This window comes from Moschus berezovskii, chromosome 2 (assembly GCF_049115385.1).
Source record: "Moschus berezovskii isolate FMDL1 chromosome 2, NW_MosBer_1.0, whole genome shotgun sequence".
Classification (NCBI taxonomy): domain Eukaryota; kingdom Metazoa; phylum Chordata; class Mammalia; order Artiodactyla; family Moschidae; genus Moschus; species Moschus berezovskii.
The window spans coordinates 104,470,397-104,496,360 of record NC_142461.1 but is presented as its reverse complement, the minus strand read 5'-3'; the positions used below and the strand labels follow the sequence as shown (position 1 = coordinate 104,496,360).

Sequence of the window (25,964 nt, the reverse complement as noted above, 5' to 3'; positions counted from 1 at the left end):
TTGAGGTATCAACTCAGTCACCTTCAGTGGTCACTACAACATACAAAGACTCAACTCCTTTGTTCTCTACTGAACAACAAAACCTTAACACTTTGACCAGGTTTAGCTGTTACCAAGGCTGGACATTTCTAAATGTAAATTGAGGCAGAATGCAGAGTAATGACATCATTGGGCATTGTGAATGCAGGACTGAAGAATTGACAGCACTCCTAATATTCAACACTAGGCTCAGGGGCAAAACAGTGCCAGACTTGCAGGTCTCTGTTCTCAGACAAGGGACTGAACCTGGGCCATGGTAGTGAAAGCCAGAATCCTAATCGTTAGGTCACCTGGGAGCTCCCATCAGTTTGTTTTCTGTGTCTGTGAGTCTGTTTCCACTTTGTAAGTAAGTTCATTTGTATTTTAGATTGCATTAGATTACATTTAGTTCATTTGTATTTTTTTAGTTTACATATACATTGTTGTTCAGTCATTAAGTCATGTCCAACCTCAGTGCCATGCTCCTCTGTCCTCCACTATATTCTGGAGTTTGTTCAAACTCATGTCTATTGAGTCAGTGATGCTGTCTAATCATCTCATCCTCTGTTGCCCCCTTCTCCTCCTGCCCTCAGTCTTTCCCAGCATCAGGGTCTTTTCCAATGAGTCTTTACATCAGGTGGCCAAAGTACTGGAGCTTCAGCTTCATGATCAGTCCTTCCAATGAATATCCAGGGTTGATTTCCTTTAGGATTGACTGATTTGATCTCCTTGCAATCTAGCAGACTCAAGAATCTTCTCCAGCATCATAATTTGAAAGCATCAGTTCTTCAGCGCTCAACCTTATTTATGGTCCTACTCTCACATCTGGACATGACTACTGGAAAAACCATAGCTTTGACTAAATGACTTTGACTTTTCCTCTCTCAGGAAAGTTATGTCTCTGCTTTTTAATATGCTGTCAAGTTTTTCTTACAAGGAGAGATTATGTATATAAGTTATATCATATGGTATTTTTCTTTTTCTTTTTGACTTCGTTCACTTAGTAAGATAATCTCTATGTCCATCCACGTTGTTTCATGTGGCATTATTGCCTTCTTTTTGTGGCTAAGTAATATTATATATGTGTGTGTGTGTATATATATATATATATATATATATATATATAAAGCATCTTTTTTATGCATTCATATGTTGATGGACATTTAGGTTGCTTCCGTGTCTTGTCTATTTTAAATTGTGCTGCTATGAACACTGAGATTCATGTATCTTTTCAAATTAGGGTTTTCATCTTTTCTGGATATATGCCCAGGAGTAGGATTGTTGAATCATTAGTAACTCAATTTTTTTTTTAAGGAACTTGCTATTTTGTTCTTTTTCAGCCACCAAAGCTTGTCTAGCAGTCCATCCCTTCACCTCCACCTGTTCTAGGCAATATCTTACCTTCTTACCTTTGGTTTTCTGCATCCTCCAGTTCCTTAGACAGGTTGCCTCTGGGTTGATCCCCAAACAACTCTACAGCCCATAAGGGTCCTGTGAACTGTTATATTGAATTTAAAATACTCTAGGTGTTCATAGCCCTTTATAGCTCGACTTTGTTTTATTTTTTTTAAATTTTTTATTAGAAAACTGAAATTTACAATGTGTTTATATCACTCACTGAGTACATGGCATTTAAAAACAACATCATTACAGAAAGATAACAAAAATACAAAGTCTTAAAACCTATGGGATATGGAAAACATTATCCACTGAGGCCTTAAGTGTAGTAGACTTTACATATAAAGGAAAAGCAATGAATCTACAAGTATACAGCCAGTTTAAGAAGTTAGCAAGATAAACAGAATAATCATAAAGAAAAGAAAGCACCTAATATATACCAGGTATTAATGCAATAAAAATAAAATTGAGAGGCTCAACAGAGTCAAAGCTGCCTTAAAAAAGCTTCTCTAAAAAGGGAAACATCAGGTAACAATAATCAACAAGAAAAATCTTGCAAATGAACAATATTCAAAATGGGAATTATTCATACAAGCATTAAGAATATAAATAATAGAAACAACTTTTTGCCTATACATTCGAAGATTAGTTGTCTCATATACAGAGTTATCTTTACCATCTTTCTAAATTCCACATTATGCGTTAGTATACTGTATTGGAGTTTTTCTTTCTGGCTTATTTCACTCTGTATAATGAACCCCAGTTTCATCCACCTCATTAGAACTAATTCAAATGTGTTCTTTTTAATTGCTGAGTAATACTCCATTGTGTATATGTACCAAAGCTTTCTTATCCATTCGTTAGAAGATGGACATCTAGGTTGCTTCCATGTCCTGGCTATTATAAACAGTGCAGCGATGAACATTGGAGTACATGTGTCTCTTTCAATTCTGGTTTCCTCGGTGTGTATGCCCAGCTGTGGGATTGCTGGGTCATACGGCAGTTCTATTTCCAGTTTGTTAAGGAATCTCCACACTGTTCTCCATAGTGGCTGTACTAGTTTGCATTCCCACCAACAGTGTAAGAGGGTTCCCTTTTCTCCACACCCTCTCCAGCATTTATTGCTTGTAGATTTTTGGATAGCAGTCATTTTGACTGGTGTGAAAACTGACTTTGTTTTAAAAATTCAAATTTTGTTTCTTTTCTTTTTTGGGGAGGTAGATATTTTATGTCAATAGCAAGTTGGTATTGTTTTAAAAGCCTCTCCCAAGAATTGTTACAGTGTTTTGTTTTTTTTTTTAAACCCCCTCCCACCACCCTCCCCATCCCATCCCTCTGGTTCATCCCAGTGCACCAGCCCCGAGCATCCTGTATAATGCATTGAACCTGGACTGGCAATTCGTTTCACATATGATAATATACATGTTTCAATGCCATTCTCCCAAATCATCCCACCCTCGGCCTTAATTTCAGTTTATCTCTTCACTAACCCATGGTTTACATGATTAAAATTTTTTCTAAGCCCTTCCAAAATGGAAGTTGCTTCTTCCATTTTGCTGTCACTTTCTTTGTTTCCATGGAAGAATTATCACATTGTGTTTTGATCATTTGTTTTGTTTTCTTGAGTCTTGGTCCATGTGCTCAGCTAGAAAGAGTTCCTGAGAGTTGTCAGCTATACCTTAAACATCTCTGTGTTCCAGACAAAATGTCTACTCCTAATGAAAAGACATTGAATAAATGCTTATTGACGTGTGAATGAATGAAATGATGGATAGGCTGTTACATCTAATTAACTTATAATGCAAACATTTCTGTTAATGCTTGGCGCATAGTAGGCCTTTGATCAATACTCTTTTTGTTTGACAATGCTGTCTCTTTCTTTTTAACTTTGTCATTTTTAAAGGTACCGTTAGTTGAACAGCTCTTCCGCGAAGAGTTCAAACCATTTTTGAAGAAATGGTATCATGTTACTAGATTAAGTGGTGATACCCAATTGAAAATAACATTTCCAGAAGTTGTCAAGTCTCATGATGTTATTATCAGTACAGCTCAAATCCTTGAAAACTCCCTTTTAAACTCAGAAGAAGGTGAAGATGATGGTATAGAGTTGTCAGGTTGGTTGAAATGTTTATTTTTGTAAAATAGTATTAATATTGATAGTAGTAACAGGGACTGTATTAGTTAAATAAGTTTATAAAGGTTGATTAAATGTTTATTATTTTTATGTTTTATCAGTTTTTAATTGAAGTGTAGTTGATTTCCAGTGTTGTATTGATTTTTCCTGTATTGCAAAATGATTCATTTATACATATATACATTATTTTTTAATATTCATTTCCATTATTGTTTATCATAGGATTTTGAATATAATTCTCTTCTACAACCTTGTTATCCATTCTATATATAAAAACTTACATCTGCTAACCCCAATCTCCCACTCCATAATTTTGATTTAGATTGTCTTCCATTGCTTAAGTTTTCATTAAAAACCTTCTTCCTTGGGGAAGCAAACAAAAAGTGAGATAAGTTTTTAATTAGATCACTTTATTCTACATCAGTATATCATTATTAAATCAAGCAGTTACTGTACTTCCAATTTACTCAGTATTTCTAAGTACCAACAAGTTCTTTTTAAGTTTTAGTGGATCCTGTTAGATAGGCCCTCTTCTCTGTAGAATAAATACAGTCCTTTCTATTTTGTGGGGGATGGGGAAAAAAAGTAGGAGCAAGGTAGGGAAGGAAGTATATAAAATCATAATAATTAAATGCAATGTTAAAATAAGGTAAAATTGCTCCTTTTTAAATAATGTTTTTCATTTGATAGAATGAAGATAAAATTTGCCAACTTTAAATATTTTCTTAAAGAACAAAAATGTAATTCTGAGAGTTTTGGGGAGTAAGTCAGGATTTGATCCATCCCGTAACACTTTTTAGATCTATAAATTTTCTGAAACTCACCTGTTAAATGGGGATAATAACAGGGATAGTTTCATGATGAATATGCACAAACATCTGTATATGCAAGTGGCTAGGATACTTACATTTCCCTTTAGAAAGTGAGAGATATTTGGCTGCTAAGTTTACTAACTTAAAGGTACTTTTTCACTATATTTTGCCTATATGGACAAATAAATCATTTTAATTTCCTTTTAAGCCTTTTCTCTCATCATTATTGATGAATGCCATCACACCAACAAAGAAGTGGTCTATAACAATATCATGAGGCGTTATTTGAAACAGAAGTTGAAAAACAATAAACTTAAGAAAGAAAACAAACCAGTGATTCCTTTACCTCAGATAGTGGGACTAACAGCCTCACCAGGTGTTGGAGGAGCCCAAAAGCAAGCCAAAGCAGAAGAACACATTTTAAAAGTAAGTCGTTAACTTTATGCATAAGTCAAAAAACCAAAGTTAGAGCAAATGCCAGTGCTTCTCGGTTAAGATTAAGTCCAAGTGCTGTGGAATGCATGAAGGATGGTATTCCATGCTCATCAGTTAAAAGAAATCTATATGCTTTGAAGTGAATAGACTCAGCCTTGTACAAAGCAGTAAGTGCCTTAATAAATTACTGTGACAGAGAACAATATCAAAAAAAAAAAAAATGGAGAGCAAACTTAGTGAAAACTTGGGACAAATTAAATACCTGCCTTTAAATATCTATCCCTAATTGTCAAACTTAATGATCTATTCATAGAAGTATGCATAAACTAGGGAAGTTTCTAATTTGCATACACTCTATGCATTTCAAAATTGCATATTTTCTTCCGTGCCTTTTTTTTGTTGTTGTTGTTTTATGTGATACTCAGGTTCCAGATAATTCAAATTAAATGGGAAATGGAGATATGAGAATCTTTAATTAAAAACATATTTCTTATCTGCAGCCCCAAAATGGTAGCAACGCATATAGTACTATTGTTGATCTCAAGCACTGAAAGAATTCAGATTCACATAAGATGTTAACACAAAGGCATTGTATTTCACTTTAAATCCCTTATTTTTAAGTTGAAGTTGGAAAAAATCATAAAGAATAGACAAAAGCACAATTAATTTTTCCAACATATTATTTATTACTAGAATTAAGGACTAACTCCAATCCAAATCCAGGTACATGGGCTTTGTCTGCTCCTATCTTTGCACTGTCCTCTTTTATGTGTGGGCTTCCCTGGTGGCTCAGATGGTAAACCATCTGCCTGCAATGCGGGAGACCCAAGTTATGTGTAGAAGAAAGTGGTAATATGATCCATGGATGTCAAGATGACCCATAAATGCCTTGTGTAATATGGTTAGCTTATAAACATTCTCTTTTCATCTCTGCAATTTTCTGTACTCTTTCCATATTACTTCTTCCATCTGGAAAAATGGAATTTAAGAAATGAAAAGAAATACTTTTTCTGGAATTTTCTACCAACTTGATTTAGAAGTTCTTTTTTCACTCTATCAGGATGAATGTTACTGGTTGGACCCACAGTGAAGCAATACTAAAATGCTGCCTTTAGCAAATCATGCTACATATTTCTCACACAAGAAAAATTTCTACATTAAATCAATTGAAAAGGAATAGTATTTGAATACTGAAGTGTCTCTTTTTCAGATATGTGCCAATCTTGATGCAGTTACCATTAAAACCGTGAAACAAAATATTAATCTACTTAAAGAGCACATAAAGGAGCCATGCAAAAAGTTTGTAATTGCAGATGACACCAAAAAAGTATGTGCTTAAATTTTTATATTTGTTTGATTGATGATACTATATTCAACTGAAAGATGCAAAGATTATCTTACACTGACACTCTGAATAATATTATTTTAAATTTTTGAAGAAAAGTTAGTTTTATTCTTTTTTTGATATTAGGCAGCAAAGCACTGCTGTGAATTCTTAATCATTTAGTTTTCTAGTTTGTACAAAGAGTAGCTTAGTACTTTGTTTACTAAGTATCAGTTGTGGTGGGAGAGAAAGGGTAAGGGTGGGGAAGGTTGTAAAGCTAAACTAGAGAGATTACCATGGTTTCTTTTATTTGTTTTACTTTTCTGAATTGATCTTCCCAACATTGAACAGAGCCATTTTTGACTACCAGATTTCAGTTGGCAATGATAACAGGTATCCCACCTAATTGACATATTTAGTTTCTTAGGAAAATACTTACAGTAAAGAAGTGAAATATTGACTTTAACAGTGTTTTTGTGATGAGTATCTTATTATAAAACTCAACCTGTGTCAGTTTGAACATTGTGACTAGAACATTATGTCAGTACTTTCTTTTGTAAAATATAAAAAGTACCATAAATTTTAGCTGTGTGTCCTTGATAGTAAGTGTAATCTTTCCAAATCTACCTCATAAGGATGTTGAGTTATGAAATATGCATAATAGATAATATTGTGTTTGAAATATAGGCAACAAATCAGTGTTAGCAACCAATCTCCATAGGTCATTCTTTTCTGGAAATTTTGAAAAATAGAACTTGTCTGTTCCAGCTGAACTAGCACATTGGCGTGTACTTGATTTTTCTTCACTTTTTTCATTCAATTTTACTTAATAAGCTTAAATGCATGTTTCTAATCACAATCATTAAAATTAATCCTCAGCATCCTCAAAGAATTTGCTACCTTATCTTTTAACTCAATTAACTTATACTGTGCTTAGTCGTTCAGTCATGTCCAACTCTTTGTGACCCCATGGACTGTAGCCTACCAGGCTCCTCTATCCATGGAATTCTCCAGGCTAGAGTACTGGAGTGGGTTGCCATGCCCTCCTCCAGTTTCCTCCAACTTAATTAACTTTGGGTATACTTTTTATGGGGTTTCCCTGGTGGCTCAGCTGGTAAAGAATCCACCTGCAGTGCCGGAGACCTGGGTTCGCTCCCTGGGTTGGGAAGATTCCCTGGAGAAGGGAACGGCTACCCACCCCAGTGTTCTGGCCTGGAGAATTCCGAGGACTGTATAGTCCACGGTATCAGAAAGAGACGGACATGACTGAGTGACTTTCACTTCACATACTTTTATTGAAGTATTAATATAACACACATACAGAAAGGTTCAAATTCATAAGTGTGCAGATTGCTGAATCGTCATAAACTGAAAACACTTGTATAACCGAAATCCAGATCAAGCGACTTCCCTTGCAGTCCTGTGCTTAAGACTCCATACTTCCAGTGCAGGAAGCGTGGGTTTGATCCCTGGTCGGGGAACTGAGATCCCACATGCTAAGCAATGTGGCCAAAAATAAAAAATGAAATCCCCATGTATTCTTCTATGTCTGGCTTTTCTCAAAACTCTACCTTTTAAATTTTTATTTTGGTATAAATAATACTGAAACCAGTTCTTCACCAAGGAATGTTTTTTTAAACTAAGTTCAGGCTTTTTAAATAATTTGGATATGACTTTAATATGTATTTTTAAAATAGCTATTAGCATTCAAGATGTATAACATTCATTAATTTTATTTTTTAACTTTTAAATGGGAAATTCCAGCACGGATACCTGGTGTTGGTATGGTGTAGCTTGAGGGTGGAGGTAAAATAGAAGTTGATTAAAAAAAAAAAAAATGCATATATAAAGAGGTGATCAGAGTAACTTGTTATTTTGTCCAGACAATGAGTCAGAATCAAATTTGTTATAACATATAAATTATTTTAATAAAGATAATGTTATTAATTCAACGATATAAACATGTAAGAATAAGTGTATCATTTATTTTTAGGATCCCTTTAAAGATAAGCTGTTAGAAATAATGACAAAGATTCAAATTTTTTGCCAAATTAGTCCAATGTCAGATTTTGGAACTCAACCCTATGAACAATGGCTCATTCAAATGGAAAAAAAAGGTAATTTTGGTTTTAACATAACATTTGCTTTATCCCATGTTTATACCAAGATTCTAGGTCACATGTTTCCAAGCAAACTGAAAGCAAATATAATAGCAAATGGAATTTCTGTGTTCTAAGTAGGACAGGGATAAAATGTCCTGACTCCTTATCTAAGGAAAGAGGCACCAGTTCATCCATTTTCTCTTAATCTCCAGAGTCTTTCACTTATTATATGTTTAAAGTATTAAGATAAATATTAGCATCTCTGTTTCCACATGCAAACTTAACTAATGTGTTTTTCATGCCATTCCTCAGAGTCAGCATGAATCAAGTGTTGTTGTTTTTTTTGCTGATGCGGAATAGAAGTAGCAAGTCTAGGAGTCAGAAAACTTGCCCCCTTTTTGTGCTCATGACACATTTTGAGCCTTAATTTGCTCATTTCAAAAACAAAGTGAAGCCTATTTTCAAGTCGGTGTCATAAACATACTAACATATTCAAGTCCACAGCACACTTGGGAGAGTATTCTATCATTATTTCATCATACAAAACATATTTTTCATAGCTGCAAAAGAAGGAAATCGCAAAGATCGTGTTTGTGCAGAACACCTGAGGAAGTACAATGAGGCCCTACAAATTAATGATACAATCCGTATGATTGATGCATATAATCACCTTGAAACTTTCTACAATGACGAGAAAGAGAAGAAGTTTGCGGTCCTCCTAGGAGATGCCAGTGATGAGAGTGATGACGATGGTGATGATGAAAATGTGGGTAATGGAAAAACACCTTTGAAGCTGCACGAGACAGATGACTTTCTCATATCTCTATTTTGGGGTAAGAATCAATGTAACGTTTTTGCATGGACTCATGCATTTATCTCTTTGGCGTCAACCCACTGCTTCTTAAGAACCCTCCAAAAAGTTCTCTTAAAATCTCTCATGAAAGAAGAAAGAAGAAACTCCATTCATATTGGAGCGATTTCTAATTGATGGGATTAACTAGCGGTGAGCTGTACTATCTTAATTTATCATTTGGTCGTCTGGTTTTATGATTAAGTTGACCACAATAAATTTATTTTAAAAACTAGCCTGATTATTGGATATGGCACAGATTAACTATGAACTTCTTAGTACTTCATTATATGAAGTATAGTTATTCACATATTTTATGAATTTAAGCTAATTATTTCTTTCAAATCAAAACTGTAATAAGATGTCACCTGTCACCTCGCACAGTCAGAATGGCCATCTACAAATAGCAAGTGCTAGAGAGAGTGTGGAGAAAAATGAGCCCTTCTGCACTGCTGATGGAAATGTAAATTTGTGGAGCCACTGTTGAGAACAGTATGGAGGCTCCTTAAAAAACTAAAAACAGAGTTACTATATGATCCAGCAATCCTATTCCTGGGCATATATCCAGAGAGCACTCTAATTTGGAAAGATGCATGCATCCAAATGTTCATAGCAGCACTATTCACAATAACCAAGACATGGATGCAACCTAAATGTACATCAATAGATGAATGGATAATAAAGATGCTATACATCTATATCCATATTTGTATCATCTATATCTGTGGCTATACATGTACACACACAATGAAAGATACTACTCAGCCATAAAAGAAGATTGAAATAATGCCATCTGTAGCTACATGGGTGAACCTGGAGATTATCATACTGAATGAAGCAAGCCATTCAGAGAGAGACAAATAATTATCTGATATCACTCATATGTGGAAAATCAAATATGACACAAACTTATTTATAAAACAGAAACAGACTCACAGACATAGATAGGAAACTTATGGTTACCAAAGGGGAAAGGCAGAGGGAGAGGGATAAATTAGGAGTTTGGGATTAGCAGATACAAACTACAATCAATATATATAAAATAGACAAACAGCAAGGTCCTACTGTATAGCCCAAGGAACTATATTCAATATTTTGGTATAAACCATAATGGAAAAGAATATTTTTAAAATGTATATATATTTCTGTATACTTTGCTGTATATCTGAAACTGACAGAACATTGTAAATCAAGTATACTTGAGTTCAAAAAGGAAATAAATGAATTATTTCTTAAAGGAAATAAGAAAAAGTTGAAAAAGCTAGCCCAAAACCCAGAACATGAAAATGAAAAGCTCATCAAATTGAGAAACACCATAATGGAACAATATTCAAGGACTGAAGGATCAGCACGAGGAATAATTTTCACAAAAACACGACGTAGTGCATATGCCCTTTCCCAGTGGATTATTGAAAATGAAAAATTTTCAGAAGTAGGAGTCAAAGCCCACCATCTTATTGGCGCTGGACACAGCAGTGAGTTCAAGCCCATGACACAGGTGAAAACATCTTTTTGGATTTTTTTTTCTTATGCTGTCATTTCTCTTCACTTGTAGTCTTTTTTCATAAATCTTCTCACCAACCCACAATACTTTAATAGAATGAAACAATTGTTCTTGAAAGAAAATGTGAGTTTAATAGCCATCAATCTGTGGCATTTGATACGCTAAGCTTTGTTTTAGGAATCACTTTCTCCATGTTCTTGGAGGAACTTTCTATATTGGGTTTCTTTTGCAAAAATGCTTAACACTTAGTAACAAAATGGGAAAACAGTCACAATGTAATATCAAATGGAAAAATCAAATTTCCACAAAAATGTGTGCATTATAATTAGAACTATGTAAAATATGTTTGCATAGGATGAGATCTTTAAGGGAACTTGGAAAAATTAAGACATTTGATGTGATAAAGATTTGGGACTATGAGAGATTTTCTTTTCAAGTTTTGTTTTGCTTTTAATTTATTATACTACTTATATGCACAGTAAAAAACACTTGGAAGAAGGAAAAAAAGACACTTATAGAGATTATAAATATGGGTGAAACAGAAATGACTTGTTAGTATAAAATGTCTTCTGAAGCCCTGTTGGTCCTTAGTTTTTCTGGACAAAGGGACACTTTAATTCCATTATGGCCATCATCATTTGGTCCATTGGAACAAACTGAATTTGTTGTAACATTTGTTGAAATTTGGTGCAAATTGTGCACCAAAACACTTGGTATACTCTCTATTTATATTGGAGTCACTTCTAAAGTTTATGCCAAAGAAAGCGCTGTTTTCTTTAGGTAAGGAGTTTACATCCTTCTTTATGATGAGAGCTGCTTTACTTGATATGTTTTCCTGTTTGTCCTAGCTGCCAAGAAGCTTATAGCAAAACTGAAGTTCATTCTCTCAGCTTCTGTTTTAATTCCTACAAGTGATACACCTATACTTTTTCAATTTTGGTCCCATTTTTTAGTTTTTATTCTATTGGCTTTAGTGTTAAAACTTTGATTTTATTTAGCCTTGGCTCCTCTTTGAAACAAAATGGCTTACAAATGGCAAGTAGGCATTCAAGCTACTTTTGGCTTATCCAGTTTTGACTAGGTGGCTGAATGCCAAAATATAGAACACACGCCCTTCCTCACTCCCCACATCCTCACCTGTAGACTGACTTGGACTTACTCATTGGAAGAGGAGTTAGGCAGCTATGTAATACGATGTGAGGGTCTGACACTGAGTCTGAAATTCTCGCTATTAAAGTTACTCCTTTGAATGAAGGCACAAACATCTGCTAAAATCCAAGGCTCTGTCAAGTTTGTATCAATAGTGGGCATGAGTGCAAGAAGAAGAAATTACCAGAGAAGACTGGAGAGGGATCTTTCTGCAGGGTTCTCCAGCAGTTAGAAGTCAAAAAGAAAGACATATGTCATCCTGCCTCTGAAAAGAATTGGATGGGAATAGGAAAACATACAGTCTGTCTGACAGGTGTATTTTTGTTTAATGTATGGAGGCAAAAGATAGGGTAAGTATGCACCAAAGGCCACTGGATCAACAGCTTTGATAAGAATAGTTATGAAAAGTAAAACTGCACTGACTACATCAAGCTAGGATTATGCTTACCATTTCCTCCTATGCAAGAGCCAAAGTGAATATTTGATTCCTTTACCTATGTTAACTTTCAAAATTCAGATTTTTCTAAATTTAAATATAACCGTTTTACTTATGTTTTTAATAACCTATTCTTTCATTTTTATTGATATCATCCATTTGAACAGATAATATATTTCCCTCTTTAAAAATTAATAAGGTACAGGGCACACCAGTGTCCTTCAGTCTCCCAGCTCCTCTTCCTGGAGGCAACCAACACTTTCAGTTTCTGCCAGGAATACTTCATGTTTCTTCGCTTGAATGACTCTTAAAGTGACCAAATGCAAAATAGAGTGTATATTTTCTCTCTGACTCAAAATTTGACAGTCTTTAAAAGTGTCATTGCATCTTATTCTCTGACTGTTAAAGATTCTGAAGTTAATGTAGTAAAAAGCAAAGCCTATTTTAGTTTCTCATTGCTGTGTAATTTTCTCAACTGAAAGCATCTCCTTCTTTCTTCCTCCTAAGTCACCCATCAGTTTGTTTCCTTGGCACAAATGATGGCCTTCCCACCTCCAGACTGGAGGATGGAAATATTTTTGTTATTGTGCGGTAATCCCAGATTGGAAATCAAATGTTGCCTCACCATCATGTCTTTGTTCAATGCCAAAAACAGATGGCAGCAAATCCGTGTATGATCTAATCCTTTCATTTACACTGACCAGTTGCAATTTAGTGTTTCTTTTCCTAATTAGAAGATTTTAATGTGTTTAGCATTACAACATTTAATTTACTAAAATGTTTCTACAGAATGAACAAAAAGAAGTCATTAGTAAATTTCGCACGGGAAAAATAAATCTGCTTATCGCTACCACAGTGGCAGAAGAAGGTCTGGATATTAAAGAATGTAATATCGTTATCCGTTATGGTCTCGTCACTAACGAAATAGCCATGGTCCAGGTATATTCAGATACCTCAAATATGTTAATTTCTTATTTTGTGTTCTTGTTTTGTTTTCTTTTAGTAAAACGGCACACATGAAATGGAAAGTGAAAGTTGCTCACTTGTGTCCAACTCTTTGCGACCCCATGGACTATACTGTCTGTGGAATTCTCCAGGCCAGAATACTGGAGTGGGTAGTTTTTTCCTTCTCCAGGGATCTTCCAATTCAGGGATCGAACCCAGGTCTCCCACATTGCAGGCGGATTCTTTACCAGCTGAGCCACAAGAGAAGCCTTTTTTTTTGAGTGTGTTTTTATTTCTTTTAGTTTAAAAAATATATCTGTTTACCTACAATAAGAGAAATCAACCAGATAATCAGAGAGCCACCAAATTAAGAAATACTTGAATTTCAGGAGTTGATGTGTTATTCAGTGCCTCACTACTCAGAATGAATTTTTCATGAGGATGATAGCGTTGATGGTGAGGCCATAGGCCATCACATCTTTTGTTACTCAAAATGTGCCTTAGTATTAACTCTTTATACAAAAGTGAAGAAATGTATTGGGCTTCCCTGTTAGCTCAGCTGGGTAAAGAATCCACCTGCAATGCAGGAGACCTGACTTTGACACCTTGGTTAGGAAGATCCACTGGAGGAGAGCATGGCAACCCACTCCAATATTCTTGCCTGGAGAATCCCCATGAACAGAGGAGACTGGAGGGCTGCAGTCCATGGGGTCACAAAGAGTCAGACACGACTGAGTGACTAAGCACAGCACATCATAGAAATGTACTACCACATTGAGTGTGTTTTCTTAGAACATTGAAGGTAGATGCCAGAAACAGAATGGCACTCGCCTCAGCTCTGGTGTCAAAGTCAGAGAGGCCCTTCTCCCCATTTGTCCTCCCTAACAGGAAGGGGGGCAATGGGGCTCCCTCAGCCCAAATCACTGATGATGGTTTTCAGGGTTTGAGAGTGGTGCCTGGGGAAAAGAAGGGCAGGACAGGATGGCCTTGTGTCGTTGAAACCTTTGAGGGCCAGTGTGGGCTTCCATGGTGGCTCAGTGGTAAAGAACTCACTTGCCAATGCAGGAGATATAAGAGACACAGGTTCAATTCCTGGATTGGGAAGATCCCTTGCAGAAGGGCAAGGCAACCCTCTCTAGTATTCTTGCCTGGAGGATCCCATGGACAGAGGAGCCTGGCAGGCTACAGTTCATGGGGTCACAAAAACTCGGACAGGACTGCAGTGACATAGCACGTATGCACGTGGGAACCTAGCCATCATCATTCTACAACATTTTTTCGCTGAAGTGCATTTTGAGTTTCAAATAGCCAGCTTACTAAGAAAATGGATAATAACCAACTTTATAGAGAATAGAGTAATCTTTTGATGATGGGATATTGAGCAGTGAATATCATTCCGGAACAAAAACAGGAGCATCCGCAGCAAAGCACAGCCCTTCACTGGCTTCATTGACTTGATTTCTCTCTGTTCTCAGGCCCGTGGTCGAGCCAGAGCTGATGAGAGTACCTATGTCCTGGTTGCCCAAAGCGGCTCAGGGGTTGTTGAACGTGAGACAGTTAACGATTTCCGAGAGAAAATGATGTATAAAGCTATAGACCGTGTTCAAAATATGAAACCAGAGGAGTATGCTCATAAGGTATTGTTTGGGGCCAACTCTGAATTTAGTTTTCACTTTTAAATGGCTGCCTGTGGTTGCCATGCTCTTTGTGGTTAAGCCTCTAGACAGAAATTGTGCTGAATTATAAGTTCCAGTTTGAAGGACTGTTCTGAGACCAGATTCGCATACAAAGACTCAAGATCCTTGGTGGGCAGAAATCATCAGGGAGCTGTTCTATGAAGTTTGATAATATAAATTTAGATTTTCCCGGATCCAGAAAGACTAGTGCAACTTACTTGTTCCATTCAACCTGGTCATTTTGGTCCCATCTAATCTGTACAGGCACAATTTTTTCATTTTAGAAATATTTGTGAAGTGCCTACTGCGTGTTAGGCAACATTGTAAGAACTGAATAGAGCCGCAAGCAACACAGATAGATCCCTCCTGCATGAAACTTGTACTTGAGTGAGTACGTGGTGAGGTTTGAAGAGGAGAAGCGATAAAGAGAAATAAAGCAAGTAACGCGTGTATGGAGAGGAGGGCTGAAGCGTTAGATCAAGACAGAGTGAAACAAACATCCAGCTGGGCTCTTTAGGTTAGGTGTTTAGGAGAGGCCTCTCTAAGAGGGAGAGACATTGAGGCTAGCCCCGAATGTTAAGAAAATAGACCATATACCATCTTGCTGCATCTCAGTTTACTAACATAGAATCATTTGAGTTGTGAGAGGAATGCAGCAAAAGAAGAATGTATTTCTACAATATTTCAGGAAATCCCCCATACCACTGAATTAAAGACTGTAACTACTATAATAGCAAACAATCCATTTAGAAGAAAATTCACACCCTTGCATATGGGTGTGAATGTTAGTTTCTTAACATTGGAATTGGCTCTACCCTAAATAGAGTTTCACGGAAGGGATGCTTTCAAATTGGTGTGCATTGCTATAACCAACTCCAAGGTTTCCTGGCCAGGTTTCTGCACGAATTTATATTTTAAAACCCCTTTAAATATAAGGCAAACCAAACATTTTGTGGTGTCAAATCAAACATTTGTAGCCATATAATACCACTAGAAAGTTAGCACTTTACATTTAAAGTACTAAATGAATAAATCACGTGGGATGTTTTTCAAAGATTGATGCTTCAAGACCAGTGTTTTGTATAAACTCTAGAACCATCTCTGGAGTTTGAGAGTCGCACTTTTCCAGATAATCTCTAGAAAAGACACATTCTCTTTGGGGGCCCCATGGACTATCTTTTTTAGGTCTCCTTTGGCTAAGAGACCTACTCTCTTAAAATTGCTCCCGGTAGACAAACCCAGAGAAGGGATGGCAATGACATGGGATACGTGTCATCACTACTTTGTTCAAATCCCCATCACACATTGCCACCAGGTCAAAACACTTCGTTCTACTGATTTAAGAATCCTTCTCAACATAACATTGGGGCAACCACTAATGAACAGTTTGAGTTGACATATAAGAGGAGGTCTGTTTTCCATGTTATATACTATGGAGTTTATACATAAGCCCAAGCTTCTTCAATCAAATCAGACCTCTAGGAGTAAATTGAAGATACTAAACATTGTCCTTGGCCTTGACCCAACAACATTTGCCACATTACATTTTAGTTGGAATTAGACTGATTATTACTGCAGAAGGAAATGGTATCCCACTCAGTATTCTTGCCTGCAAAATTCCATGGAGGAGACTAGTGCGCTTCACTGCAGTCCATGAGGTTGCAAAGAGTTGGGCACGACTGAGCACGCACGCAGACTGATTATAGCTGCGCCTCCCATGCGTTTGTTATGATTTCTTTTCTTTTCTGGCCCTTCTAATTGTTTCATATCCTTTACTAGCTTAGAGTTCTTCTTTTGGTTTCTGGTGTCCTGGTTACATATCCAAACACTGACCTTGGTTTTGTTTGCTTTTTTTTCTGTTGCATTCATAGTTATTTCTTAATTGCCCATATGTATCTGTTCCTATGCCAAATCATCTTTTCACCAGCTCACTGAACTGTAAATATCCTGCAAGAACAGCCTAATTAAACTTTTAAAGAACAGAATACTTCAATTCATTATATTGTTATAATTTACATAGGAAATTTGTCTCCATACTTATCTGATTAAATCATATTATAGCCCACAGGTTCACTTGCAAGGTTTGTTCTCTTTTCTGTGCTAACTATGGCTGCCTCGAGTCAAGGTCTAAAACAGAGGTGAGAGCCAGAGAACTGGACTATTCAGTTTTGTTCATCAGCACCGATAGTTTACTTTTCCTGAAAACTTTCCTTTGATTTTAAGGAAAACAGTGGCTTCCTCCACAACTTAATATCAACTTGTCATCTTTGAGAGGTTTAGTTTGGAGGTAAATTATTTAAAAACCAGAATTGTCTACTGTGAAGTTGTATAGATATGAGAACTGGCCAGTCTCTATCTCAAGTTTTATATCTCTCATAAACTATATTATTTCTGTTATGAATAAGTTTCTCCATTAGCCACAGAATTGGGAATATACAAATTTAAAGATTTTATTCTCTCATTTAAGACTGTGGGCAATCTAGACATACACAATAGCTCCATGATGTCATCAGGATGCCAAAATTCCTTTCTTTTCTCTGCCTTTTTACTCTGGCTTCCAGTCTCAAGGTCAAAGCTTTTAGAATTTCAACTGCTGCATGTTCACTCTAGGAAGGAGGAGACAGATGGAAAAGGCAACAGTGCCCATGCCAGCTACCTGATACTTTCTGGAAATTTCATTCAACATCTTATAGACTTATGTCTTAAAGGCCACTGACTCATAAATGTACTCATTTAGTGGTGTATTTCCACTCAGAATAAAACTATAGTTCTGTTACTACGAAGAATGGATCCTGGGTGGGAAACTAGTATTTTCTGTCACAAATGTATAAAGGAGATAAAATAGTGACGAGTCTGGAAGTTACAATATATGAAGAGAAATGAAAGAAACTGGAAGCTTCTCATGGATAAGAAACGACTAAGTAAGAATGTTTAGTTCTTCAAAGAGGTGTCATGTGGAAGAGAGAGGAGACTTATTTTATGAGATAAAATTAAAACCTATGGAGATGCGGATCAGAAGGAGTTTCTTTGTTTTTGTCTTTGTTTGCTTTGTCTTTATTAAATATTGCCAAACATTTTCACACAGTAGAACATTTTTTAAAATGGAATGGGGTATGTTTTGCACACCTTAGGATTCCACATTTCCATTATTGTAGGAAAAGATTCTATACTAAACTATTTGGGGGCCATCACCTCATCACTTTTATTTTTAGACTATAAGTCAAGTGATAGTATTTTCATAACTATCTAAGATCTCTGAATTCCAGGCAACTTACTTCACTGAAACTATGAAAAAAAAATCACGTTGAATATTCTTTTGCAGATTTTGGAATTACAGATGCAAAGTATAATGGAAAAGAAAATGAAAACCAAGAGAAGTATTGCAAAGCAGGTCAAGGACAAGCCATCATTAATAAATTTTCTGTGTAAAAACTGTAGTGTCCCAGCCTGCTCTGGAGAAGATATCCACGTAATTGAGAAGATGCACCACGTCAATATGACACCAGAGTTCAAGTAAGTCCAAGAGAAGACTTATCTTTAAGTTTCTTTATAAGGGATAAAGCAATTTGTATTGTAAATGGTCTAACAAAGTAGTACACATGAGATTCATTATTTTTCCAGAACTTCCCCTTCTTAGTCCCCAAACTATGAACCTTATTTCAAGTGTCCATTTTTCAAATATATACACAAGGGCAGGAAAGGAGAAGTGTAAGACCCAAAGCCATTTTCATCCAAACCAGATCAGTTTGTGAATGCTCATATTTATTTTCAACTTCTTGAGCAACTTAACTCTAGTTAAAATAATCAACAGACATGAAAGAAGCCATAAAAAGCAACATACCATGAGAGGTGTATGTCCAGTGATTTGGGAAGGGATGAAGTACAGAACGGTGCAAGCGTGTGGATGACTGGCAAGTTCAGTAGTGTGTACCATGGGCTGTGTACTGGTCCTGTATGAATTCTCAGGAATGATTCTGACTCCTTGATATTTTTAGGAAACTGTATTTTGTGAGAGGAAACAAAGCACTGCAAACAATGTGTGCTGACTATCAAACAAATGGTGAGATAATCTGCAATAAATGTGGCCAAGTAAGTAAATTGCTGTGGGCTTAATTTTACTTTGGCCAAAAGGAATTCTTAATTGAATGTGCATTTAATCTTTCCTCTGCCTCTCTCTTTTGTTTTCCAGGCTTGGGGAACCATGATGGTACATAAAGGCTTAGATTTGCCTTGTCTCAAAATAAAGAATTTTGTAGTGGTTTTCCAAAATAATTTACCAAAGAAACAATACAAAAAGTGGGTAGAATTACCAATCACATTTCCTGATCTTAACTATTCGGAATATTGTTTGTTTAGTGATGAGGACTGACATTTGATTCAAGATTTCTTTTAAAAATATTATCAAGTTGACATTTACATGATTTTGATTGTTTTCATCATACTACAGAACTTATGTGAACATTAATAAAAGTCAGTGCTTTACTCTGTATTGAGCTATATGAAAGAAGACAATATATTATGCTTTTAATTTCTACCTTGTTGGTGGGCAGAGGTTAAAAATAAAAAGCTTCCAGCAAAACCCTTTAGTGTGGAGCAGTATATTACCATGGGAAGGATGGTATAGTCTAAATAGGGATCTGAGGTACTAATCTCAGTCCTGTCACTAAATTTCAGAATAAAATTAAGCATATCAGTTCATCTTTGTGAACCAGTCTTCTTTTTGGTGAAATGGTAATGGTACTGTCTGCTTTTGCTTTTATTAGCTTTCTATTGCTTCATAGGGCTTCCCTGGTGGCTCAGGGTAAAGAATCTGCCTGCCAGTGCAGGAGACCAGGGTTTGATCCGTGGGTTAGGAAGATCTCCTGCAAAAGGAAATGGTAGCCCTCTTGTGTTCTTGCTTGGAAAATTCCATGAATAGAGAAGCCTGACAGGCTTCAGTCCACGGGTCACAAAACTGTAGGATATGACAGTGATTAAACAACAACAAGTGGCTTAAAACAACACCCATTTATTATTGCACATGCTCTGTAGCCCAGAGGTTGCTCAGCGTCTCATAACTCTGAAAGTCAAGGTGTCAGGTGATGTTTTCACCTGGATACTCTGAAAGAAGAATCACTTCCAATCTTTTCAGGTTGTTGGTTGTCATTTCCTTGCAACTGAAGAATGGGATTGCTATTTTCTTGTTAGCTGTCTACTGGGGATCACTCTAAGCCCCAAGTGTCACCTTCATCATGTGGCCTGCTCATGGGGCCTTTCACAGCTACTTGCTTTTTCACGGCCAGCAGGAGACTCTCTCAAGTGTGCTAAGACAGTCTAACTGTAATCATGGAAATTTTAACTGTAATCCCATCATATTCACAAATCCTACCCATATTCAAGGTTGGGAGAGTTTTCAGGGAATATATACCACCAGCAGAGATTTTGGAAGCCTTCTTAGAATTCTGCTTCTAACATCCCTTGCCCAGTATTTTTGATTAAGTAATATGTGTGTTCGGCATGAGTTTGAACAAACCCTGGGAGATAGTGAAGGACAGGGAAGCCTGATGTGCTACAGTCCATGGGGTAGCAAAGAGTCAGACCCAACTGAGCAGCTGAACAACAACAGCAACAATATATACATATGTATGAAAGTACTTTGAAAAATATGAAGTACCATGAAAGGCAAGGTATTATCAGGGGAGTGTAATCTCCTCAGTTCTGTCTCATCACAACAAAGATTTGAAGCGACGGACGTTAAAACCCTCGGTGCGTCACAGCTCTCAGACAGTCCATGTTATAGTTCTTGGACAGATCAGTTTTATTTAGAAAATAAAGGAAAATACACCCTCGAGGCATGAGGGTATGCCAACCCAAAATACGCAAAGAGGAGAAAGAGAGAGAAGAAGCGCATACAGGAGAGAGAGAGACCCATGGCCCTTTGGCTCTTCTTTTTATATGTTTTTTCCTCCCCTTTGGCCTGCCCTATGTAAATTGGGCTAGCCAGGAATGCTGTTTGTTCCACCTGAGGTCCTCACTCTGGTCCTTGGACCTTCCTTTGTTCTATTTTCGCGGGCTTTTCCCTTGTCTTTTAGCCACTGCCATTCTGAACTCCTTTTTCCTATTCTAACTACCTAACATCCCCACCTCAAGAGATGGGAGGCCCAATTCTTTGGGAATAGGGGCTTGAGGTCTTTCTGGCTACTTCCTGCTGAACTGGGATGGTGAGGGGTATTGGGCCTCCCCTTCTTGCTAGTCTCAGGCCTCAGAGTCCTTATAGCGGTGTCCATCTAAGGGTGAGTGATATTTTCCATGGTAGGCTTTAGTTTTACATATCCTTTTTAAACTGGCACTGCATGTTGTAGCTTATTGACCTGGACAGAGACAAAACGGGTTAGACAATTGATAATACATGAACAATCATAAGCAGCATCAATATGACATAACAAGGACTAGCAGGGGCATTATCCAACTCCAGATTCCCATCACAGGATGGCTCAAGTCCCTCCTTGTTCAGGGATCAGAAGATCTATCTCCTGGCTGTTTTGGAGTACAACCCCTGCCAAGCTATGTTGGCTCTTTAGAGCTGTCCTGAGAAATTTTATCTCCAGAAACTAGAATTTGGGGTTGTTTATTAGAATGACACTGATTTGTAGTTCTAAATAGGTGTCTGAGATTCCCCAGGGGCTCACAGGTGTATTGAGTGTCCTCTTCTGTTTTCTTCCATGGCTTGACCCTTGAGTAGTGAATTCAGGAATCATGTCCTGGTAGCTAGACTGCTGTGGGGTAGGGTTTTACAAAGTATTACAGGGTAGGGGTCCTTCCACTTGGGCTTGAGTTGAGACTTTAGGAACCCATCTTTCCAGACGTTAATTAGGACTTGAGTCCCTGGAGCATATAGTGGTAACTCCTTAGAATCTTTTGGGTCCTGGTTCACACCCCACAAGCATATATCCTGTTGGAATCGCCCAATGGCCATGGTATAAGACTGGAGGGTCTGAGCCTCTGGATCTAGGAAAAAGTCTCCTATCAGTTCAGTTCAGTTGCTCAGTCGTGTCCGACTCTTTGTGACCCCATGAACCACAGCATGATAGGCCTCCGTGTCCATCACCAACTCCCAGAGTTTATTCAAACTCATGTCCATTGAATTGGTGATGCCATCCAACCATCTCATCCTCTGTCGTCCCCTTCTCCTCCCCGCCTCTCAATCTTTCCCAGCATCAGGGTCTTTTCAAATGAGTCAGCTCTTCGCATCGGGTAGCCAAAGTATTGGAGTTTCAGCTTCAACATCAGTCCTTCCAGTGAACACTCAGGACTGATTTCCTTTAGGATGGACTGGTTGGATCTCCATGCAGTCCAAGGGACTCTCAAGAGTCTTCGCAAACACCACAGTTCAAAAGCATCAGTTCTGTGCTCAGCTTTCTTTATAGTCTAACTCTCACATCCATACACGCCTACTGGAAAAACCATAGCCTTGACTAGATGGACCTTTGTTGGCAAAGTAATGTCTGCTTTTTAATATGCTGTCTAGTTTGGTCATAACTTTCCTTCCAAGAAGTAAGTGTCTTTTAATTTCATGGCTGCAGTCACCATCTGCAGTGATTTTGGAGCCCCCCAAAATAAAGTCAGCCACTGTTCCCACTGTTTCCCCATCTATTTGCCATGAAGTGATGGGACCAGATGCCATGATCTTAGTTTTCTGAATACTGAGCTTTAAGCCAAAATTTTCACTCTCCTCTTTCACTTTCATCAAGAGGCTCTTTAGTTCTCTTCACTTTCTGCCATTAGGGTGGTGTCATCTGCATATCTGAAGTTATTTCTGCCAGCAATCTTGATTCCATCTTGTGCTTCATCCAGCCCTGCATTTCTCATGATGTATTCTGCATATAAGTTAAATAAGCAGGGTGAAAATATACAGCCTTGACGTACTCCTTTTCCTATTTGGAACCAGTCTGTTGTTCCATGTCCAGTTCTAACTGTTGCTTCCTGACCTGCATATAGGTTTCTCAAGATGCAGGTCAGGTGGTCTGGTATTCCCATCTCTTTCAGAATTTTCCAGTTTCTTGTGATACACACAGTCAAAGGCTTTGGCATAGTCAATAAAGCAGAAATAACCATAAATGGCCTTTACCATTTAGGAGTTGTTTCACTTGGTGGCTGGTAAAAATAGTTAGTTTGCCCCCAAAAGAGAGTTTTAAAGCATCTTCTATCGGACTGCAATAGCTGCAAAGTTTCGAAGGCAGGGAGAGATTTCTTCCCAATAAGGGAGGAGGACAGTCAGGGACCACTAGAAACTGGTGGGAGAATATTTGTCCATCCCAGCAACAAAGTGCTCAGGTGAATCTTTTTGTAACTGTTTTTTCTGTAGCACTCAAAATGGTACAAATTTGGCAGGAGAAGGCTCTGGAGTAGATCAAGACAGAGTGGGTAGTCCCCATGTCAATTCAAGAAATTCTTGGACCTACGTGCCACGTGCAGTTGCACTCTTGGCTCCAGCCCCGTGATGGTTATCTGTGACAGGTGGGCTTCCTGGAGCAGGCCCACTTCAGTCCTGTTGAACCATCGTGAGGGAAGGCTTGGCGCTTGACCTTGAGGCTATTGGATCCTGAGGGCAGAGTGCCACCCAATGTCCCAGTTGATGGCATTTGTAGGAAGCCATTTTAGGAGACTTGTCCCGGTTTGGACGCTCTTTCGCCCAATGCCTCGCCTGTCTACAGATTATACATTTGCCTCGTGCCTTGTCCTTCAAGGACTTGGGGTTGCCATAGGGCTTCCCAGGAGGGATCTGGGCATGCTTTGTTAGGCATATGTCTCTCCAGCCACAGGAGCAAGGACCTTCTACCATAACTGGAGGTCTTCTGGAATCTGAGACTGAGCCGCTTGAGCTTTCTGCTGAGTTTGTTTTTCATTGTCCTGGTTTCCAGCATGATGGGCCTCTTGTCACTTTCCTTGCACTGGGTTTTCTTCACCTTCCGCTTCTACTGCAGGAGTTGGGCTCCTGCTGTGCTTGGCCTCCTCCTTGTGGGGGCCACACTGAGGTTGTTTCAGCCAGGTTAAACCCAAGTCATGGCACCATAGATGTCAGGGGAGTGTAATCTCCTAGTTTCTGTCTCCTCACAACAAAGATTTGAAGCGGCGGATGTTAAAGCCCTCGGAGCGTCATAGCTCTTGGACAGTCTGTGTTGTAGTTCTTGGACAGATCCGTTTTATTTAGAAAATAAAGGAAAATACATCCTCAAGGTGTGAGGGCATGCCGACCCTAAAGACATGAAGAGAAGAGAGAGAGAGAGGGATTGCCCGCGGGGGAGAAAGAGAGACCCCTGGCCCTTTGGCTCCTCTGTTTTATATGTTTTTTCCTCCCCCTCGACCTGCCCTATGTAAATTGGGCTAGTCAGGAATGCTGTTTGTTCCACCTGAGGTCCTCGCTCTGGTCCTTGGACCTTCCTTTGTTCTATTTTTGTGGGCTTTTCCCTTCCTTATCCTTTGGCGACTGCCATTCTGGACTCCATTTTCCTATTCTAACTACCTAACAGTATTATCAATGCAAAGAAATAGAGGAAAACAACAAAATAGAAAAGACTAGAGATCTCTTCAAGAAAATTAGAGATACCAAGGGAACATTTTAATTTCATGCAAAGATGGGCTCGATAAAGGACAGAATTGGCATGGACCTAACAGAAGCAGATGATATTAAGAAGAGGTGGCAAGAATACATGAAGAACTGTACAAAAAAGACCTTCATGACCCAGATAATCATGATGGTGTTATCACTCACCTAGAGCCAGACATCCTGGAATGTGAAGTCAAGTGGGCCTTAGAAAGCATCACTACAAGCAAAGCTAGTGGAGGTGATGGAATTTCAGTTGAGCTATTTCAAATCCTAAAAGATGATGCTGTGAAAGTGCTGTACTCAATATGCTAGCATATTTGGAAAACTCAGCAGTGGCCACAGGACTGGAAAAGGTCAGTTTTCATTCCAGTCCCCAAGAAAGGCAATGCCAAAGAATGCTCAAACTACCGCACAACTGCGCTCATTTCACACGTTAGTAAAGTCATGCTTAAAATTCTCCAAGCCAGGCTTCAGCAATACATGAACTGTCAACTTCCAGATGTTCAAGATGGTTTTAGAAGAGGCAGAGGAACCAGAGATCAAATTGCCAACATCCACTGGATCATGGAAAAAGCAAGAGAGTTCCAGAAAAACATCTATTTCTGCTTTATTGACTATGCCAAAGCCTTTGACTGTATGTATCACAAGAAACTGTGGAAAATTCTGAGAGAGATGGGAATACCAGACCACCTGACCTGCCTCTTGAGAAACCTGAATGCAGGTCAGGAAGCAACAGTTAGAACTGGACATGGAACAACAGACTAGTTCCAAATAGGAAAAGGAGTACGTCGAGGCTATATATTGTCACCCTGCTTATTTAACTTATGTGCAGAGTACATCATGAGGAACGCTGGGCTGGAAGAAGCACAAGCTGGAATCAAGATTGCTGGGAGAAATATCAGTCACCTCAGACATGCAGATGATACCGTCCTTATGGCTGGATGTCATTAGAAAATAAATAGAAAGTGTTTACTTGCACCACTCCCTAGTCCTAAGCAGAAGAGTAACCTCTCTGTGTCTGGGACATTTTCAGTGTTCCTGAACTAAATGTGATCGTTTGGAGAGAGACACAGGGCTCAGCACAACAGAACATTCTCCCAGTAGAAGAGTAGCCTCTTTTGTCATGGAAGAACTACATAATTGAGACAGAACCACAACAGACCATTTTAACCCACACTTACCCAGTCTCACAAATGGTCTGCTTCACAGAAAGTTACCTCCTATGACTAAGGAGAAACAAAATGTTGGAGGAAGTAAAAAGTAAATTCTGTAGGTTTTGGATTAATTAAATTCAATCTAACAATATCTTTGAATCTTTTGATTAAGACCTGAGCAAATATGAATATTAACCAATCAGAACTCTTCAGAATACAAGAGGACAAAAAAAGGCTGTAACTTTCTCAAGATATTTTTAAAACTCCAGCTGACTCTATTTAAAGTATTACTGTCTTCTAGAATATTTTGGAAATTATATAAGAAATCAAATGCGTAGAATAGTTAAACATACTACCACAGCATTTGTAGACTGTTTATGAAGTATCAGCAAATACTAGGTTTTTTCATCTGTGTTTTCCAGTATGTTTTCAATAAAGAGA

General features: G+C 37.9%; 1 protein-coding gene across 1 annotated transcript in view; it reads left to right on the top strand.

Annotated features, from left to right (window-relative positions):
- The window catches only part of IFIH1 (interferon induced with helicase C domain 1), a 61,387-nt gene extending 41,908 nt beyond the window's left edge, over positions 1-19,479 (top strand). The window contains exons 6-16 of the mRNA XM_055397348.2: positions 3,320-3,530; positions 4,571-4,788; positions 6,008-6,124; positions 8,115-8,238; positions 8,784-9,056; positions 10,312-10,571; positions 12,952-13,101; positions 14,583-14,744; positions 18,106-18,296; positions 18,779-18,872; positions 18,973-19,479. Of these exons, the coding sequence (XP_055253323.1) occupies positions 3,320-3,530; positions 4,571-4,788; positions 6,008-6,124; positions 8,115-8,238; positions 8,784-9,056; positions 10,312-10,571; positions 12,952-13,101; positions 14,583-14,744; positions 18,106-18,296; positions 18,779-18,872; positions 18,973-19,152 (1,980 nt within the window). The 3' untranslated portion in view covers positions 19,153-19,479. The remainder of the gene's footprint in view (positions 1-3,319; positions 3,531-4,570; positions 4,789-6,007; positions 6,125-8,114; positions 8,239-8,783; positions 9,057-10,311; positions 10,572-12,951; positions 13,102-14,582; positions 14,745-18,105; positions 18,297-18,778; positions 18,873-18,972) is intronic.
- The last annotated feature ends 6,485 nt before the right edge of the window (positions 19,480-25,964 follow it).